This window comes from Sardina pilchardus, chromosome 15 (assembly GCF_963854185.1).
Source record: "Sardina pilchardus chromosome 15, fSarPil1.1, whole genome shotgun sequence".
Lineage (NCBI taxonomy): Eukaryota > Metazoa > Chordata > Actinopteri > Clupeiformes > Clupeidae > Sardina > Sardina pilchardus.
This window is the reverse complement of record NC_085008.1, coordinates 6,596,634-6,616,483: the sequence shown is the minus strand read 5'-3', so window position 1 is coordinate 6,616,483 and position 19,850 is coordinate 6,596,634. Positions and strand designations below refer to the sequence as shown.

At 40.5% G+C, this 19,850-nt stretch overlaps 2 protein-coding genes across 2 annotated transcripts; one reads left to right on the top strand and one right to left on the bottom strand.

Moving 5' to 3' along the window:
- The first annotated feature begins 1,712 nt into the window (after positions 1 to 1,712).
- selp (selectin P) lies at positions 1,713 to 8,532 on the top strand. The gene is made up of 13 exons (XM_062555896.1): positions 1,713 to 1,890; positions 2,142 to 2,220; positions 2,820 to 3,212; positions 3,500 to 3,607; positions 3,709 to 3,894; positions 4,196 to 4,384; positions 4,920 to 5,102; positions 5,454 to 5,639; positions 5,839 to 6,027; positions 6,411 to 6,596; positions 6,913 to 7,098; positions 7,857 to 7,976; positions 8,113 to 8,532. The coding sequence occupies exons 2-13, from the start codon at positions 2,142 to 2,144 to the stop codon at positions 8,175 to 8,177; spliced, it is 2,070 nt and encodes a 689-aa protein (XP_062411880.1). The 5' UTR covers positions 1,713 to 1,890; the 3' UTR covers positions 8,178 to 8,532.
- A 3,741-nt stretch (positions 8,533 to 12,273) lies between these two features.
- On the bottom strand, positions 12,274 to 17,897 carry LOC134102555 ((Lyso)-N-acylphosphatidylethanolamine lipase-like). The gene is made up of 8 exons (XM_062556687.1): positions 17,570 to 17,897; positions 15,983 to 16,068; positions 15,643 to 15,747; positions 14,728 to 15,016; positions 14,321 to 14,481; positions 13,936 to 14,047; positions 13,315 to 13,501; positions 12,274 to 12,581 (listed from the first exon to the last, which is right to left on the bottom strand). The coding sequence occupies exons 1-8, from the start codon at positions 17,590 to 17,592 to the stop codon at positions 12,489 to 12,491; spliced, it is 1,056 nt and encodes a 351-aa protein (XP_062412671.1). The 5' UTR covers positions 17,593 to 17,897; the 3' UTR covers positions 12,274 to 12,488.
- Positions 17,898 to 19,850: the final 1,953 nt, after the last annotated feature.

Here is a 19,850-nt window from a genome sequence, read left to right as displayed (position 1 = left end):
GTTTACCAGTTATACCAGTTTACATCAAATTTGACTAACATTACTTAGCACGACAGAAAAAAGAATGGCAAAGATCTATATGATATTTTATTTATTAGTTGTTTCCCATTGCTAACACACTAAATAACATGTATAGCACAATTATAACACACAGAGCAAAACCTCTTCTCAAGTCTCCAAAAGTCTACACACAATTTCCGATTTACACACATTTTGCAATTTAAAATGGCACTTTTAAAATGCACCGAACATGGTTCTCTGCATAAGACACAACAATCGCAAGTCACGTTTGCCATTTCAAAACACTGCCTTTCAAAATAACACTACATGAGCCAATTGGCCAATATAAATATATCTGCTGTGCATATGTTGCACTGACTTGTTTGGTGGGGGGGGGGGGGGGGGGGGGGGAAGTTTCTACAGCATGTGTGTGCAGCTGCAAATGGAGGAAGTGAGGAGGAACATCCTGCACCGATTTTTTTTGAGAGTAATGTCCATTGTACAGTATTATGGACATTACTGCCCATAAGACAATCACACAGGCCTGACCACTGAGGAAGAGAAGCTCACACCACAGCCTGATAGATAGGCTACATAACATTGCAATAACATTTGTGCTTACAATAAATTAATTTAATTTAATTTAATTTGCTATGCATTGCATTGTTCCTCTATTATCTCACTTTACATTTGAGACAAGAGACCAAGCAATCATATCCAGCGCCCTCCACAATTATTGCCACCCCTGTTAAAGTTGAGTAAAAATGTGTATCAATTTCATAATGAAAACAATGAGGAATGCAGTGAATGGAGTGAGGAATGGAGTGAACATTAATGGAGACATTTGTATATGACAAAAACAACATTACTCAGATTACTTTTGAGTAAGATGGGAATGCTTTCACACCGAAATAGCATATTACGTAAATCTTCAGTGCCACATCACTCTATCAAAGTAAACCACTCTTTAAAGCCACTGACTATGCTCAGATTACTATTACACTGCTATGCTACTCAAAGTACAGTTCCCTATTGGATGATTCCAATTTACTATCAAAGTAGGCCTAGGTCCTGTATCCATACATTTTTTGCGATATATACATATACAACTTATTTGTCCCCATTTTCTATTTGTGTCATGTATATTCTGACCATGAAAGCCATTGAAATGGACTTAGCACTATCTACTAAGCTGTGGTGGCAGATGTCACTAATGGCAGTCACTAGCTAGGCTACCCACTCTCACTTGCTTTCGATGTCTGTTCCCTGGGAGATATGCTGTGATGGTTTCTTTTCTAACCACAGGAAGTGGACTCCACCCTCTGTGTTTTTTTTTTTTGCTTTGCTCTCACTTCTCACTGCCTGAACTGCCCAATCCAGCGTGCAAAACATGATTTAATGAAGGGCATCTCAGCATGAAGGAAATTAACTACTAAACACACACATTTGTAAGAGACTTTGATGGGGAAAAAAACACAACACAATCAAAACAAGAAAAATTGGTTTTCACTGTCTCAGCAATTCTCTATCTTTATTTCTATCTCTCTCTCTCACACACACACACACACACACACACACACACACACACACACACACACATTACAATGCAATGCAACCCTCTCTCCCTCCCTCTCTCTCTTTCTTTCTGTTTGTACATGTGTGTCGCCTATGTGTCTATATTTTTGACACGTGAGTGAACCAAGGATAACACACCCCACTATCTTTGTGGCAAGTGTGCAGAGTTTCCTGTGGATGTTGCATTAAAAGAGAAAGGAAGGTTGCAAAACGTCCTTTTTGGCAGGAATGGTGATTCAATAGTCAGGTCAGCTCTAGAGTGTGTGAATGGGTCTGTTGGATGCTGATTCTACCAAAAAAATCTGTCTATGAAAGGTAAGATTCTTCTACTCATGATCATATTACTCACTATCATATTACAGTAAGATCAGGCGTCCGCCTCTCACATGTACTTAGACGTAATATAAACCTCTTTATGAGTAAATATGTTTCAGTGAATTATGAATTGAATTTGTTGAATGTGAACCATCTTCTCCTGTGTGTGTATGTTGAGATGCACCAACAAAAGAGTGACTGAGTGAGTTATGTTGTGATGTACATAGTTGGTGGCCTGTATTGCTTTACAGATGCACTCTAGGATATTTCATCAGCACCCATCCATAGTGACTGTGGCATTGGGGATTACTTTCATTGCAATTACTAATGGTGAGTTATACACAATGACGTTGATTTTTTTTTTTTTTCATTAAGCCGTTGATTGAATTGACAGTGTTATTTATTATTGCTTTTTTCATTCATTGCCACAGTTATTGTTATTATATGATTGATTGATTGAATGGTTTTATTGTTTATTTGCTATTCTCTTTTATATTCATTGTTTATTTTCATTAGGTTATTGCTTGAATTGATATTGTTTACTATTTCCATTTTCCATGTGGTCTGACCAACTTTTTGAAATTGTTCATTGTTAAATTGATTATTGTATTCTTTTTATTTGTATGTCGCTTTGGACAAAGGCATCTGCCAAATCCCATACTACAACCATAACCATAACATTGGTTTTGCACTATAATGCATCATACAAAAAGGGTTTGATGCACTCAACAACATGGGATTTTTCTTATGGCATAAACAATAATTTACTTTGCTGTGTATCAATGTCCTCTGATATAAGTCAATGTCCTTGCAGCCTCCAAGTGTATTATCCATACAATATACTGTACAATGGTTTGCATACAATATGATCCTTAATGACAATGTTTCTCACATAGAACCAGGTTATAATATGTCTGCGCTTTGTTCAGATTTGCTTCCAAGTCGAATGGGGGTTCAGGCCTGGACTTATAATTACACCACAGACCCACCCTTGACCTGGGAGTCGGCTCGAAGCTACTGCAGGGAGCACTTCACCGACATAGTGGCGATCCAGAACAAGGCTGAAATCGCCTACCTCAACAAGGAACTGCCTCGTAACAGAGGCTACTACTGGATCGGCATCCGGAAGGTAGAGGGGAAGTGGACCTGGGTAGGCACCAAAAAGGTCCTGACACCCGAAGCAGAGAACTGGGCCACGGGGGAGCCCAATGACCTGGGCGATGGACAAGACTGCGTGGAGATCTACATCAAGAGAGAGCTGGACATGGCAAAATGGAACGACGAGAACTGTATGAAGAAAAAGGGAGCTATCTGCTACACAGGTTAGAATAATTCATAATTCATTCAACATGAATTGCAAGTTCTGATGTGCTAAAAAGTAGAAATGCTTAGTCAGTCAGTGAAATATAATGCAGGTCATAAGTTCAAAAGATTCTAATTATTTTAATTAATTTATATATGAATTGCAAGAATATTTATTCTTATGAGTTGAAACAAAAACAAACAAACGTATTCAGTTTCGGAGACTAGAATGTGTGGGGACAGAGGATTTCACTGCTGGACCTTTGTCTGTGTTTTTTTTTTTTTTTTTATTATTTTACCCAAATAGCCTCGTGCTCTAAAGAGTCCTGCAGTCAGTTTGGGGAGTGTGTGGAGACCATTGGAGACTTTACATGCAGTTGTCACCTTGGCTTTGAAGGCCCTCGCTGTGAGAGAGGTGAGTGTGTGTCGTAAAAAAACTCTGACACACTTCCTCATCAGTGTCTGAGAATTGTTTAACTGTTTAGTCTGCATTTCTTGGCCTGATCTCTCCCTCAGCTGTGGTGTGTGGGCCAGTGCAATCTCCAGAGCAGGGCTCCGTGGACTGTCTCCACACCTTCGGAGAGAACGCCTACAACTCCAGCTGCCAGGTCCGATGCAATGCAGGCTTCCAGCTGCAGAGGGCAGCACAGCTACTCTGCCTGGCCACTGGACAGTGGGACCAACAAACTCCGTCGTGCCAAGGTTGAGCTGACTTTTATGGCCATTCTAAAAACAAAACAGACTTATTTTTTATTCAATTTGATGTTAGACAAGTTAGATGTTACATGTTGCTATTAGAATATTAGGCATGCTAAAATTGAATTTGTATACAACATTCAATAAATGTTTGATGAAATAACTAAAATAATACCTTAGGCAGTCAGGATGAAGGAAAACCTGATATCAATCACTTTCACTTTAATTAGTGAAACGTTGAAATAATGTTATATTATCGGTATGGAGTGATAGGTTTATTGACCTGCTTGATCTGTTTGACCTGCAGCTGTAAAGTGTCCAGCAGTGTCTGGTGCCCCCGGTGGAGGAAGTATGAACTGCAGCCACCCCTTCGCTCCCCACAGCTTCACATCTACCTGTGAATTCAGGTGTGATGAGGGTTTCCTGCTCCAAGGAGCTCAGAGAACAGAATGTGACACCACAGGCCAGTGGACACAGCCAACCCCCACCTGCACAGGTACAGAATCATACTAAAACACACATTATTGAAGACACTGTAAATGTATATATTTTCTCATTTAGATTGAAACACAGTGATACTGCTGGTGCTTATGTTTTTTTGCACAATAGTGACTTTCCATTCTACTTATTTTTGCATCTGCTGAGTGAACCAAACGACAATTTGCTTTAGAGAAGTAGGCCCTGCCAGTTTGGACCAGTTAAGCAACCCTTGCAAATTCACAGACCTCTGGCGCCATACCGTTACAGACTATGGACACGCCTTAGCGAGAGCAATATCCCACAGAGTCATTTTGTTCTTTTGGAGTACTCCACCTAGAGTACAGCCTATGGCTGACAGTCCTTCTCATACATTAGCTGATCTGGTGTCCTCAATCAGTACCACAGGAAAAACATCGACTTCAGTAACTTGCTTGCATCACTGTTGAATATGAATATGTGTGTTTGTATATATGTGAATGAGAATGTGTGTGTGTGTGTGTGTGTGTGTGTGTGTGTGTGTGTGTTGCTAACCATGCTTTCCTTACCTCCAGTGGTCACCTGTGATCCTCTGGTGCCTTCTGGAGTTGACGCCACCTGTGAAAATCCACTGGGTGCCTCATCCTACAACTCTACCTGCAGTTTCTCCTGTAAGACGGGTCACACCCTGACGGGACCACTCCGCCTCACCTGCCTGGCATCTGGAACTTGGTCAGCAGTAGCACCTGTGTGTGAAGGTGAGACCCTCAGTGCCAGCAGGATGCTTGTGAGGTGTATGATGACATTAAAGACTCTAATGAGTTCTGATGAATGGCATAAACACAAACATAAATACAAACCTGGAAACAATTACATGAATAAAAACAGTAAATCCCACTATTCAAGATCATGACGTACATTCATGTTTTCTACAAAAGCCTTGCCTTAATGACCAGTTATGCCCTTCAGACAACCTTCATGATTACACTACTTTCTGTAGATAATTATGTTGAACAGCTGGTCGCACTTCATTACCGAAAGCGACAATACCTTTGTAAAACATATACACAATTAATTTGTAGCGTTTATTGTCTTTTCATATACTTCAGTGGTACGCTGTGGCCAACTAAATGCCACTCTTAATGGCAAGCTACGGTGTGAAGACCCTTTGAAAAAGTTCAGTTACAGCTCCACCTGCTGGTTAGACTGTGATAGCGGCTTCATCCTCAAGGGAAGCAACTCCACATTCTGCTCCGCCCGAGGCCAGTGGAGTCATGCCCTTCCCATTTGCCAGGGTAAAGAAACATATCCAACTTTACATCCAACTTGTATCTTCTTCCATTCTCTCTTGTCTCTATCCAAAAACTCAGCTATTTCATAGCCCATAACTGCACAGCCTGATCAAATAACCACCCCATTTACTAATCAGCACTCTGACAATGAGCCAATCAATAGCTTATGTCTAGCCTCTCATGTCTCTGTTTCTTACTCTAGCTATTGAGTGTCCTGCAGTGTCTGATGCCCCCACTGGAGGAGGCATGAACTGCAGCCACCCCATTGCTCCCCACAGTTTTAACTCCAGCTGTGAATTCAAGTGTGATGATGGATTCCTGCTCCAAGGAGCTCGCAGGATAGACTGTAGCCACACAGGCCAGTGGACACCCAAGGCTCCGACCTGCAAAGGTATTATAACAGAACCGTGGCCAGATCAATGTAGCCAGTGCTGGCGCTACCAGCACGCGCATCACGCACAGTCTACTGATAATGTAACATTTAGCATTTTACCTCACTGGCGCCAGTTGTATATTGTGACACTGGTTACTCTCAGGGTAACAGAGGGTATGGTAATCATGTCCGTCTGTCCATCTCTTTGTGTGTGTGTGTGTGTGTGTGTGTGCGCGTGTGCGTGTGCGTGTGCGTGTGTGTTTGTGGCTTGCATAACTTAAAAACTACTAGTTGGATTTGTATGTAAGGTAAACATTGACTACCTCACACTCTTCATCATCAGTGTCAGAGTGTTATTGTAACTGTTTAGTCTGCATCTCTTGGCCTGATCTCTCCCTCAGCTGTGGTGTGTGGTCCAGTGCGATCTCCAGAGCAGGGCTCCGTGGACTGTCTCCACACCTTCGGAGAGAACACATACAACTCCAGCTGCCAGGTCCGATGCAATGCAGGCTTCCAGCTGCAGGGGGCAGCACAGCTACTCTGCCTGGCCACCGGACAGTGGGACCAACAAACTCCGTCGTGCCAAGGTTGAGCTGACGTTTATGGCCATTCTAAAATCAAAAATGACTTATGTTAGACATGTTAGATGTCACATGTTAATACTAAAATGTTGAGTATGCACACATTGAAATTGAATACAAAATTCAATAAATGTTGATGTAATATTCTCATAACTGAAATAGCACCTAAGGCAGTCAGGATGGAGAAAAGCCTGATATCTGTCACTTTCACTTGAATTAGTCCAAGTTCAAGTTCAAGTTACTTTATTTGTACCTATGATGTCCATACCTTGTACTATTATCGGTAGTGAGTGACTGACTAATTGACCTGCTTGACCTGCAGCTGTGGAGTGTCCAGCAGTCTCTGGTGCCCCTAGTGGAGATGTGAACTGCAGCCATCCCATTGCTCCCTACAGCTTCACCTCCACCTGTGAATTCAGGTGTGATGAAGGCTTCCTGCTCCAAGGATTTCCAAGAACAGAATGCAATGCCACAGGCCAGTGGAACCACCCAGCCCCCACCTGCACAGGTACAGAATCACTCTAAAACACACATTATTGAAGATACAGTAAATATATTTTTCTCGTTTAGATTGAAATACAGTGATACTGCTGGTGCTTATGTGTTTTTTTGCACCAGTTGTTTTTATTTTTGGTTGCTAATCAGTCAATGTGAAAGAATTAAAATGCAGAAATGGATTCATATCAAAGATAGCCCCACATACCGGTCCATTGTTTCCTGACTGTTGATGCAGTTTATTGTCAGTTTGTAAAGTTTAGGCGAAGTAGGAAGTGTCATTACCCACAACCCAAATTAGTTGTCAATACTAGAAAATTGCGTGGAAAACGATTGCCTTAAACCATTCTAGTTTTTGCAAAACATAAAACTAAACAGGTTAAGTTGTGTCAATGAAGAATCTTAAGTGGATGCTGTAGTAATGATGATCTATAAGATTAATCAGAAATAAATATGGGTTTAGAGTGTAGGAATCTCTGATCAATGTGATTGGTGAGGTTGGATTTCAAACTAAGTGCCTGTCGTGATGCAAGTGTTGTAGGCTAAATGTTTTCCAATCGAGAATTCCCAGACTCTATTCACACGTGAAAGAGTCGGACGGGTCCAGTCCAGGCTACAAAGCTCAATCAAAAGTTTGAATTTCAACGTTCACTGGAACGCTTTACAGTTATAGGGCAATATAGTGGTATGGTATACAGTCACCCAACTGCTCTTATTGATATTGAGCCAGCATGCAGCATGTGCATTAGTTTGTGTTTCATCTCATTTCAGTGAGAGAGAGATCACTGGGTGCTGCTATGATAATGTACACAGCAGTGGGGGCTGCCTCTGCCCTCGGCCTGCTTGGTTTGATTGGTCTTGTATTGCTTGCGCGACGCCTTGCTAAGAAAGGTAAGAATTCAATGGTAAATGGATGAAGTGTCTCAGGTTCTTTGTGTTAGAGACATGCCATCATATTTGTGTCCGTACAATTATTGTATTATTTTTCTTTCTTTCTTTCTTTCTAATATTTTGTTCTCTTCCACAGCCAGTAGCAGTAAGGATGATATGTTGTGGAATACTGGAATCAATCCAGTATTCGAAGACAGATAGAACAGAACAGAAACAAATAGCAAAGCAAATGTAAATGCAAATAATAGTATAAATGTATGAAATACTTCATATGCTTAAATGTATTTGTTGTAATCAAATAAATGATGATGGTTAAGTGTCCTGTAATGTCAGGAGCAAAAAGTGAACCTTCCAGACAGTCAAGTCATGTAAGTCATGAAAACCGCCCTGTCAAGACTGTAGGCTAATGACTATTGTTGTGGAAATTGTGAGGAAAGGAGATACTGCTGTACATCACATATGCATTGTTATGGGTCAGATATGCTATTAAGATCTAAACAAAATCTATACAAATGATGAATATTCAAACACTGTATTATGTGGGTAGTTGACATCTGGCCAAGAAAAAGTGTTTTTTTTGGAAAACATAATTTTTAAAGAAAAAATACAAATATTTATGTAGTATGGAAACTGTAGTTTCTGAAAATAATAGTGGTCACTCATTTTGTCAATGACCTCACCTATTTTTTCCACGTTTACACTCATCTGCACTGTGAATGTGTCCTATGGTGTGACATTTAAAAAGTACTAAGAAATGATATTGAATAACATTTAAAAATACATGAAACAGAATTGTTCACATTATTAAATCATTCTTTTCTCAAAATTATATTTATTTCACAAAAAAGTACTAATTACAATCATTTTCACCATGAATAGATGAACTTGATTGACTTTTTCCTATGAATGTCGATACATTTTTTTCCGCCAACCTTACAAAACTGTTTGAAATTGTACCTATCTAAGAGGAGCTATTATTGGAGCTCCCCTCATGCCAAACCTGGCTTTTTTAAAAGTACGTTTTGAAATTAAGGATGTTTTTCTGTTGTTTTATGTTTGTCACACTAAAGGACAAAATGTCACACTGAAGGACAAAGATAGCTATTGCATGAAGTGAGTCAGAATATATGTAGTGTTTATTGTAACAGTGATAAAGGAGGACATTTGTTGGATAAGTGTTGCTTTTTCCAGGCTATTTTTTTTGATGATAACCCATTGTCAGTCAATAGTAATAGTACTTAACTGTGTTGAACTAATTTGTCGACTATGAAACCATGGTGAAGTTTCACTTTGTCTATGAGTTCAAATAATAGGTGACTGCAGATGCATGTAGGCTATACTCTGCTAGTCACAAACAGGTTTTAGTAAAGCAAGGTTTAGTGGAATCCCTGTTCCATATAGTCTTGTGTGCATGCAGATTCCTTCAAATGTGCTGCTGTGTGAAGTTGCATTGTTTGCTGTTGAAGGAAATGATAGATACTATTCTCATTGATTTAAAGGATGTTACGCCCAAAACACACCCATGACTGATTAAGAGACATAAGAACAACCCTTTTGTGTCCAGCACCTGACAAAATCACACCATTAAATTAGTGAATGTGGACTGCCACGCCTTTAATGTCTATAAACATTGTGCTTCTGACCATCCGTTTTTGATCGCCAAAAGAGGGACCATAATCCTCAACAGGGAAATTCCATTTTAAAACATTGCGTTACATTCATGAAGTCCACTCTATCTAAAACATCCCTACTGAAAAAATAGCAAGAAACCATGTTTATGTTGGTAGCTGGTTTTAGCTGTTTTTTGCTGGTTTTCTTCCAGCTATTGCTGGTCTTTGCTGGTATAACTGGTTAGGCCACCAGGTGGACATGCTGGCGTGACCATCTAAGGAAGCTGGTCATGCTGGTGTGACCAGCCTGTCGTGTGGGATACAGCTGTGTGAGATGGTCATGCTGGTGACCAGCCTGCCAAACTTGACATTGTAGGTGTAAGATGGCCATGCTGGTTTGCTAGTATGACCAACATAAGCTGGCATGACCAGTAAAAACCAGTAATGTAGACCAGCAACACCAACTAAAATGACCAGCGTGACATGGTACGACAAGCAAAACCAGCAGAATTACCATCGTAAGCTGCAGGTATGTTTTTGCAAGACTTTTGCTGGTCTATAGCTGGTTAACCATCATAGGGTGGTCAAACAAGCTGGTTAACAAGCTGGTCAACCAGCAAACCACCTTAAGCTGGTCAGGCTGTTTTTTCAGCTGTTAGAGCAGTTTTTAATCATACTTGACACAATTATCTACAATGACATTCTATTCGTTGGTGGCAACACTGGAAGTTCCAGGGCAGGTTGGGCCACAGGTCCTGCAGGGAGGTTCTTTCTGTTATAAAAAACATTTTTAGATTTATTTACTTTATATTATATTTGCTTTAGTAACACTTCAGAACATTGTATGTCGTCTCTAAAACAGCAATAAATATTTGAATTTAAGTCATTATTAGGTGTCACACCAAAGGACATTTCCTGTCACACCAAAGGACATTTAAGCTTTTGTGGCAGTTAATGACCATGCTAATACTAACTGAGCTGTCATTAGCAACTGACATCATGCATTTGCATAATATTACATAGTCCTGCTGTTAAAAATACAAAATTGAATACAAAAATGGCATTTAGGGGTGTCACACCAAAGGACAAAAAAACTTAACAACTTTAGTGGTCTGAAAACATAGTTGAATATTTGAGCAACTCTGAGAGAAATTCTCACCATGTTCACTGCTCCAGGGCTTCATTGGGGTCTTCAGTCACATGACCTTGAATGGGGTCTTTCAACTAAATGTATTTGTCCATGTTTTTGGCCAACTTAACATCAGGTTATTGCATAACACCAAAGGACATTTTTTTCTGTGACGAACTTTACGGAGTTCCTACCATTTTAGAAATGTATGTATGGGAAAAGTGATTGCCACTTAGTAAAATAGACACTTGCACAATTATGCCAGGAGTGTTCATTAAAAATTTGAAACATTATTTCCTCTATTTATAAAAGTTAATATTTATATAATTATGTTGTCTACCATCACACCATAGGACAATTTTAAGGTTTGGCTCAAAGTTCTGAAAAAACGATAAATAACTCAGGTATTAAAACAACAAATTCATGTAAAGCAAGAAAATGTTTAACCTTTTACAGTATTTTAAAATGTGAAAATGTGAAATGAATTGTGTTTTATCTTCTGTGACGGTGAAAAAGCCACGTCATGTCATCTACCCATGTGTTGTTTATGACAGAATAAAGTGTTGTAAAAATACTCATCGCTAGTCCTTGTAGACCTCTAGAAGCGATTTCCTCCCCATTTTATTATACTGTATGCCGACAGTACTCAACTAACATGCCAAAATTCGCGACCTGTTTGTACATACACCATTTGAAGTGGGTGCAAAAGCGTTAAGCAGTATCCTCACCATCACCAAGAGAGGTAATGGGTACGCCTGCCCTCGGTGGAGATGGTGACCTTGTTCTCTGTTGCAAATCTGAAGGGGCATGGTCTCGTGAAGTCCCCGGTGGTGGGAACCTTGTGCCATTGGTTGGCATGGAAGTCCCCGGTGGTGGGAACCTTGTGCCATTGGTTGGCATGGAAGTCCCTGGTGCTGGGGACCTTCTGCCTTTGGTTGGCATGGAAGACTCAACTGGCCAGGACTTCTTGGACCGTCTAGAGTCCTCATCACTTAAGACAACATCACCCCTCAGAAGAAAGAGGGGGTCAGCTCTCACCTGGTCCTGTAGGTCAGTGTGGTAACTGACTGAGGAAAGAACAAAAAAGTCCGCACACTAGGGCTCCAAAATGATTTCTTTTTTTCTTTTATTCACCACATTGTGACGTGACGTTTCGGGCCAACAGCCCTTCCTCAGACAGCTATGTCTGAGGAAGGGCTGTTGGCCCGAAACGTCACGTCACAATGTGGTGAATAAAAGAAAAAAAGAAATCATTTTGGAGCCCTAGTGTGCGGACTTTTTTGTTCTTTTACTGTTGCCTTTTTTTGAGTCCAGCACCTGCTTTGAAACACTCAGATGTGCGCACCCGCTCTTACACTATTGGTAACTGACTGAGGACCCTCTTCTGTTTACCCTTAACCATTACTCACACTAAATGATCAGTGCCTTGTATTGTACTAAAGAGAGTTACAAACTGAAATTGCAAAAGAAGTGCCCTTATTGGTGAGACAACGCCATCCTTAAGCAATGCAAGACAATGTCAAGTTATGAAGTACAGTACAATAACATAAGCAGCCAGCACACTTATACATTTACTTTAATAAAAAGATAAATTAAGTTTGGCAGTCCAGGTGAAACAGTACATTACATGATAATTCACTTCATTCATGCTAGGAAATAGCACTACATGATATCTCTCTCACTCACTCTCTCTCTCTCTCACACACACACACACACACACACACACACACACACACACACAACCCACAAACAAAACCTTACACTCACAGGCACTTAATCCACCACACTATCACAGATACTCTGCACCACTCTGTTGAACTCCTCAGGCTGATCAGCATAGACGTGATGTGATGCTCCTTTCACCACCTGAGAGAGAGCTCAGTAAATGGCTTGTAATTTCAAACTCTGAGTCATAAATTATCTAACACAGGCGTTTTCAACTACTGGTCTCTGGCCATGCATTCCGCAATGTACTTTCACACTAGGAATCACTATTTGTTTATTGAGGAGTGGTCCTCGAGATTATTTGTTTATCACAATTGTGGTTCTTCAGTCACAAGCAGTTGAAAACCTCTGCTTTAAAATGGGCATGCAACATTGGATGTTGTTAACACAATTTACAAGATTGGTTCCCACTGTATAAATCCCAAGAGGTTTAACACCGTCAAAAAGGCTGGGTTTTAAATATTACATTTCCTAAAGTTTTGTAATGTTTACGCTGAAATGTTCCGAAACGTTTTGAAATGTGTAGCACCAAGATGACATCACGAGGTTGGTTGACTTTGAACTTGTACAGTAGTTTACATTACAGTATCTCAGTGGTAATGACAGGCTATCAGTCTGACTTAATGGATTATAAACAAAGATAAACTCTTACAGAGACCTTCCGATACTCGGAATGAGTAGCTGGCAGATCGTGAGGCCATATTATGGGCTTGTGATAGTGTACAATCGCTCACTGCACCTTTAACACAACCCATTTACTTAAACCATTCATACTATTCAAGTTTTTATTTTAGATCTAAATATATCCATATGTCTAAACTATCACACAACACCTTCTTCATAAGAACTCTAAACAGCCGTCTTTGTGCCTTACCACAGTTTGTGTGTAACTCGCTGGTCTCCTTTTGGCCACCTCGTCGCCTGTCTTACTGTCCATCCAAGAGCGGGCTCCATAGATTAGGGTCACGGGGAGGCCTGCAGGCAGGAGGTGTACCCGATCTATCATTGGACGCTTCGCCCAGAGCAACGACTCAGACATTATCCTGAACCCCACCTCTCCACTGGTGGAGGTAGAAAAAAAGACATCAGTGCAATGGCAGACACAAGAACTCCCTGCACTATTAACCAGAGGTGGAAAAGTCCAGCTTCAGAAAGTAAAAGTCCTACCACATATCTGTGCTAACCATTCACGTAAACCAGCTGAATCTACCTAGCACAGCTCTTCAGCCAGGAAGTGCAGCAAATTGATGAGATCACCTGTGTTAAGTGCACAGGTACATACTTGGACTACGTACACACTACTGTACTGTACATGATTGGATTTTTACTTTCTGAAGCTGGAGTTTTCCACCTCTGCTATTAACTGCACAGATATATATAAAAAATGTATGTGAATGTCTTTTGTGTATTATGAAAGACATATATGACTAGCTAACATGCAAGACATTTTATAGAGCTGCTTAGGAATGAGAGCTTCCAGTATTGTCTGGCCTACCTCGGGTTCTGGGCATTGCAGTGATATATGTACTGAGTCATAGTCTCGTCATCAAACATGTCTTCAAACTTCCTGTTAATGTCAGGCCTGAATCTGTGGATAAGTTTTGGCCCTGTAAAGAGAGAGAGTACAAACATACTCAAACACGCTAATCAAATAGAAAACCCAGTCCCAATTTACACTCAACATCATCATCCACTATCATTGTCTCCACAAGCATAAATACATGACTGGAGCAGAGTGTTCAGACAAAGATGAAGACCTCTACATGCACACGCACACAGACACAGACACAGACACAGACACAGACACAGATTCAGACACAGACACAGACACAGACACAGACAAAAAACGATTAGTGCTATTAAAGTACTACTGTACCTACCCCAGGGCCCTGCAGCTCTGATCCCTGCTAGTGGGTTGAAGCGGGAGGCCAGGGAGATGAGGCCCTCCACCCAGTAAGGACATCCAGGCCTCGCTGCAGTGGGGCCATCCTCTGGGAAGTACTCAAAGCCCCAAGGGTCTACGAGGATGAGGTGCTTCACCCTAAATGGGAAATGCATTAAGCCTTTTTCCTACCAAACTTATTATTTATTACGTATTATTATTATTATTCTTTTGTTAGCATAGATGTTCACATGTTTGCCAAACACATGTAGCATTTTATTATTTTACTGTAAATCAGGCTGCACTGGTTTCAACTGTCAGACTGAATCATTTTCAAAAAGACTGAAATTCTTAAAGTTACTGAAACTGTAAACAATGTAAAGTATTTTAAAATTCTGCTCTCACCTCTCTGGATGCTGAATGGCATAGGATGTCGCCAGGTAGCCACCCAGACTGTGACCCAATAGTATCATGCTTTCCAGACCCAAGGCCCGCCTCCAGTGCTCTATGGAGTCAACCGAGAGCTGCTCCGCATGTGCGGGGTCTGTTGGGAAGCGGGGGTGGGAGCTACGTCCAAAACCAAGCAAGTCAAACACCAGGACAGGACGCGAGCGACACAGGGGGTCTAGGTTGCGGATCCACAAGCCCACACCGCCACAAAGCCCATGAACCATCACCAGTGGTCTCTGAGAGGCTGAGAAGACACAGTGAGAACTTTCAGTTCTACTGAGCACCAGGACCACTTATTTATTACTGTATATGGAATTTTACATTCCCAATCAAAGATTTCCTTATGTCACACCCAGTTCATTAATCACTGGTACCAGAGGTTGCGTTAACCGAACATTTTCCGTCATTGACGGACATTTTGAGACCATGATGGAAAAATATGTCCTCTTACAGATTAGAACACTGATCAGTGTCAGACCAAAGATGCAATTAGCCCACTTAGAACTGCTATTAACAAATGCAACTGCTCTATGAATGCCAAATGAGGCAGCATAGCCTTTGAATGATACCCTGACCCATCATGGATTTGAGATTGCATTGAGTAATTTAAATAAAACAAGATAAGATAAACCAAGACACTTAAGACAAGTTAAAACAAACGGACTATGAAGTGCCAACTGACATTCTAAATGAAACTCACACGTGTCTGAATGAGGGAAACCATCACGTTTGCATGCTTCAGTTGTGCAGCGAAAGTGGATCTGCACTGTAACGCAACCTTTGACTGGTACTTGCTTTTCATGTATAGCGAAGCTAACAAACAAAACATGTGAAATAAAGCGAAATTAACAAACAATGATGGATTAGTACCAGGATTAGGAGGAGCTTGGGGAGTCTTGTGAGTCACTGATACTGTCCAGATTTTGTCCTGAGTAGGAAGCGAGACAAAGCGGGCCCACAGGTCATTCTGCACACCTGTGTATATGTTGGGGGGAGAACAAAGGTTAGAGCCCCAGAACCAGGAGATTATTATTCCACACATTCGTCAATCAACATCATCACTAAAGCCTACCTTACGCTGACAAGATTTGTAGTCTTTTTTTTAGTAAAGCATGAAAGAGGGTCATTACAGTAGTTAAAAGACTACAATCTTTCAAGAATCTTTCCCAAATCTTGTCAGTGTAAGGTAGGCTTAAGCTGTACCACTCACAGTCTAAGATCTTTGTCTCTGCATTCCTTAGCTGGTGCGTGGAAGTTGGTCGCCATGAAGGCCACCAGTTCCAGCTTGACACTGACCTGGGGAAGAGAACGTTTAGAATAGTGGAGTTTACAGGCTTTAAATGCAATGATAAACAGGAATTCAATACAGCTTCACCACCCTTACAAAAAAGAACTATAGGCCTAATACCATAAGGTTTCTATTTTAGCCGACTTCTATAGTAATATAATACTTGATGTTCTGAATCTATAGGTGTTTGGATAGATATGTAAATAATACTACTATTATGGGGTTTGGTGATGCTGACAGGCTCACAATTCTGCTATCTCAATTATACTCAATGTTAAATATTGTCAAAGCTGTTCAATTCTCTGCTCAGTTTTGTACACACAACCAGGTTGTCCTCGACCTGCTTTGAACAGGCTGTGTTGCATTTTGTGCACCATCAGCTCGGAAAGTTGGAAATAGAAAGTGACAAGATCATTTTAGGGATATTTTTGCACGCTACACAGAGGGTTGCTCTCTCACTGAGAATGAAATCTGCCATAATAATGTCAGCACCAAGGCATGTTTTATGTTTAGTCGATCAACGGCATAGTCTACTTAAAGTGTGCACTGACGACCGTAGACACCACTGGACTTCTTTTTTACTTAGGTCTATGGAGAAAAACACATGTTAAATCCACAGCCTTTCATTATCAGACATTTTAGTATTTCTATCACAATTTCTTCTTGAAGCCCTGGTGTGACCTTCCTCTTGGGGAAGTGAAAGAAAATAGAATACAATGGATTTAATGACATAGCCTACTATAGTGAGTCTAGCCTGACTAACAACCATTTTTTTATTCCCTATAGTAGCCATTTTGTAAAATGCAGTTTTCACGAATTATCACTCACTGTTAACTTTTTGGCAACACCAAAACACCAACACCAAAAACCAGTGACTTATAGGAATTACATTACATTACATTACAAAACTTAAATAAATGTACAAAAGATTCAGCAGCTGTGCTGTGTATTCTTGCAGAAAGTTTAAATGTATTTTTTTTTTAATTAAAATATTATTTTGGACATTTAGCCACGCATTTCAAGTGTGCATTTCTGTAGAATGAATACATGGACTATGGGGTGGACATGGACACATTTGAACATGGACACATTTGAACTCAATTGAATGCTAATTTGTCACATGTGTTTTGTCCGAGTGGCTGCCTGAAGCAACTTGTTTGTGAATGTCTGCAGACTACTCCTGATGCTATGGTAGGTTATGAGCAGCGCGAGGACAAAGGTGGGAAGAGAAAGCAGAAGCACGACATGCTCAATTACAGATGATATTTTGTTTCAACTGCCTGAGCTATTCCTATAGTTCGTAGCCTATAATTTATACGAATATGTCTACTACCTAACCAATCATTGTCGGTTACTAGCAGTAAATGGTCTCATGTAAATTGTATGCATGGCCATTAATTAGAGGGTATTAGTTTCAATGCAAATGCATACTGCAGGGCTACCTGTGCAAGTCGTCGTTCTGTAATATGCTAACACGACCTCGACTTGTTCGTGCAATGTAAAACTTACTTTGAATCCGATTCGTCTTGCATGTTCACGGTGTGCTATAACACATGTCACAGTATGTTCTGTTGTCGCTCAGTCCTGTGTTTTCTCACTGACATGTTTTGTAACAGTGGCATGGCATGTCAGAATCAGCTGATTTTAGAGGTCGGCGATAAAAACAAAATGCGTCAGAGCCTACTACTCACTCATACTGTAGTACATCAAATGAATGCAACTAAGCATTTTCTCTATCTTTAACATGAAAACCACAGAATGTTCTATTTCTGAAGTCAAGATATTCGAGGGTGGATTGTTTACTGCAGTTGTTGCACCAACCCGGGAGATTTTTTTGAGCTGGACACGAACGAATACGTCATACTAATGCGACTGTATGTACGCGTCGTCAGAAGTCGTGTGTCTGTCAACGTTTTCGTGCAATAAAACATGTCCAACTCTGTGGTATCCGTCATTTCTCGTTTTTTGGAGGAGTATGCGAGTAGTACCTCCACCAAATTAAAAGTTGTTGATGCGTACCTGCTTTACATTTTGCTCACCGGAGCGTTGCAATTCCTGTACTGCTTATTGGTCGGCACTTTCCCGTTCAATAGCTTCCTCTCTGGCTTCATATCTTGTGTCGGATCCTTTATTCTAACAGGTAAAGGTCTTACAAATTTCTGTATCTGCACCACATTCTGCATTACCTTTAGGCCTATATCTTTAGCTTCAGCCAGCCCCCACAAGATAAATATAGGCTAGGCCTAGATTAATTCACATGAACCTGAATTATTCAAACTGGTTGACCATATAGGCTAGCCTACCACATCTTAAAAATAGCATAGCCTAAGCATATTTTAATTATTAATTTGACACTCAAAGAATCAATCATGCTCTTCCATACTGTATCTGTATACACATCATTCAGCATTAGGCTACTTGTCTTTCCAGATGTGCAAGCTGAAGCTGCCCATGCCATAGGAAGTTACAGTAGGCCTATGCACCCCCATACCGTAGATGAGTGCTTTTGCACCAATGGAACTGTAGCAAGTTGAATGGACCCACTTCTTTTTGACCTGGTGGATATCCATAAACCAATAAATACAGGATTTGATTGGTGTAATCCAGGGATGGAAATTAGCATCAGCCACTAGCCAAATGCTGGTTGATGTGAGAGTGGCTAGTAGATGTTTTATTACTTTTTAATTATTTTTTTATTAGGCCTGCTAAGTGCTATCTGAGCATCCAAAGATTACGCTATTCAGGTTTTTTATTTTTCTTATATTGTTGCATAGTGTGATTAATACCTCGGCATATTTAATTATTTAGAGACTTTGACTTTTTTTGGCTCTAGGATGCTCTTTTTATAGCCTACTCTATTATGACAGCAGTAAAGCAGATTTTTTTTTTTTTTTGTCACGCATCCTTTCCAGTATTTGTTTGCCCCGGTCCCAGCTCTTTTGAGACATTCTTGAGGTATTGAGATTGTAGCATGCTGGTTTCATAACACAGTGTCCCAACTCCACAAAGGCTTTATTATTAGTTCATGATAGGCAAATGCGATTCATAATGCATTAGTTAATTCGTTAAATCATCATTAGTCATGTATTGGTTAATTGTACCTGCAATTGTACCCTGTAAAGTTGTACCATAAAATTGATGTTCATGCACAAATATCCTATAGGTGAAAGGCTTGGCACTAATTTTATCTTCATTTCCCTCATTTAGTTTGTTTGCGGATTCAGATTAATCCTCAGAACAAAGGGGATTTCCTGTCCATCTCTCCTGAGAGGGCCTTTGCTGATTTCCTCTTCGCTCACACCGTGCTCCACCTGGTTGTTATCAATTTCATTGGCTGAGAAGAGGTCCAGCACTGACCATTTCAGAAAAGCCAGCCCATCCAAGAAGTAACGATTGAGTAATGATGACGACGACCCAATCCCTGCCAGAGGACACTAGCAACTTCTTGTCTGTCTCTGCAACTGCTTAGATGTTTTTCGCCTGGAGATCAAGTGGAAAAGGTGTAGCTTCTCATTATTCTCGCAGAAACCTATCAGCGCAGGCTATGCCACCAATGACTATGTGTACTTTAATTGACAACATACTGTAAGAAACACATAACTTGAGATTTAATGAAGAAATAAAGCTGTTGATTTGTAACAATCAGAAACGTAGTCAGTAAAATGTTAAATGTGGTTGCGATGGGAAGACCAGCCAGTTAAACAATGTAGAAATGAAATCAATGCACTAGACCACACATGTCATACTCAAGCTTATATCTTAACACTGAGGCAACTTATGAACTGACAGT

Bases quoted from the DNA above. Each gene is read 5' to 3' on its own strand.
- selp (XM_062555896.1), top strand. From the start codon at position 2,142: ATGCACTCTAGGATATTTCATCAGCACCCATCCATAGTGACTGTGGCA. The intron at 4,385-4,919 runs GTACAGAATCAT...CCTTACCTCCAG, and splicing joins GCCAACCCCCACCTGCACAG to TGGTCACCTGTGATCCTCTG. The intron at 6,028-6,410 runs GTATTATAACAG...TCTCTCCCTCAG, and splicing joins CAAGGCTCCGACCTGCAAAG to CTGTGGTGTGTGGTCCAGTG.
- LOC134102555 (XM_062556687.1), bottom strand. From the start codon at position 17,592: ATGCAAGACGAATCGGATTCAAA. The intron at 13,502-13,935 runs GTAGGCCAGACA...TACCTCCACCAG, and splicing joins TGCAATGCCCAGAACCCGAG to TGGAGAGGTGGGGTTCAGGA. The intron at 12,582-13,314 runs GTAAGGCACAAA...GCTCTCTCTCAG, and splicing joins CGAGTTACACACAAACTGTG to GTGGTGAAAGGAGCATCACA.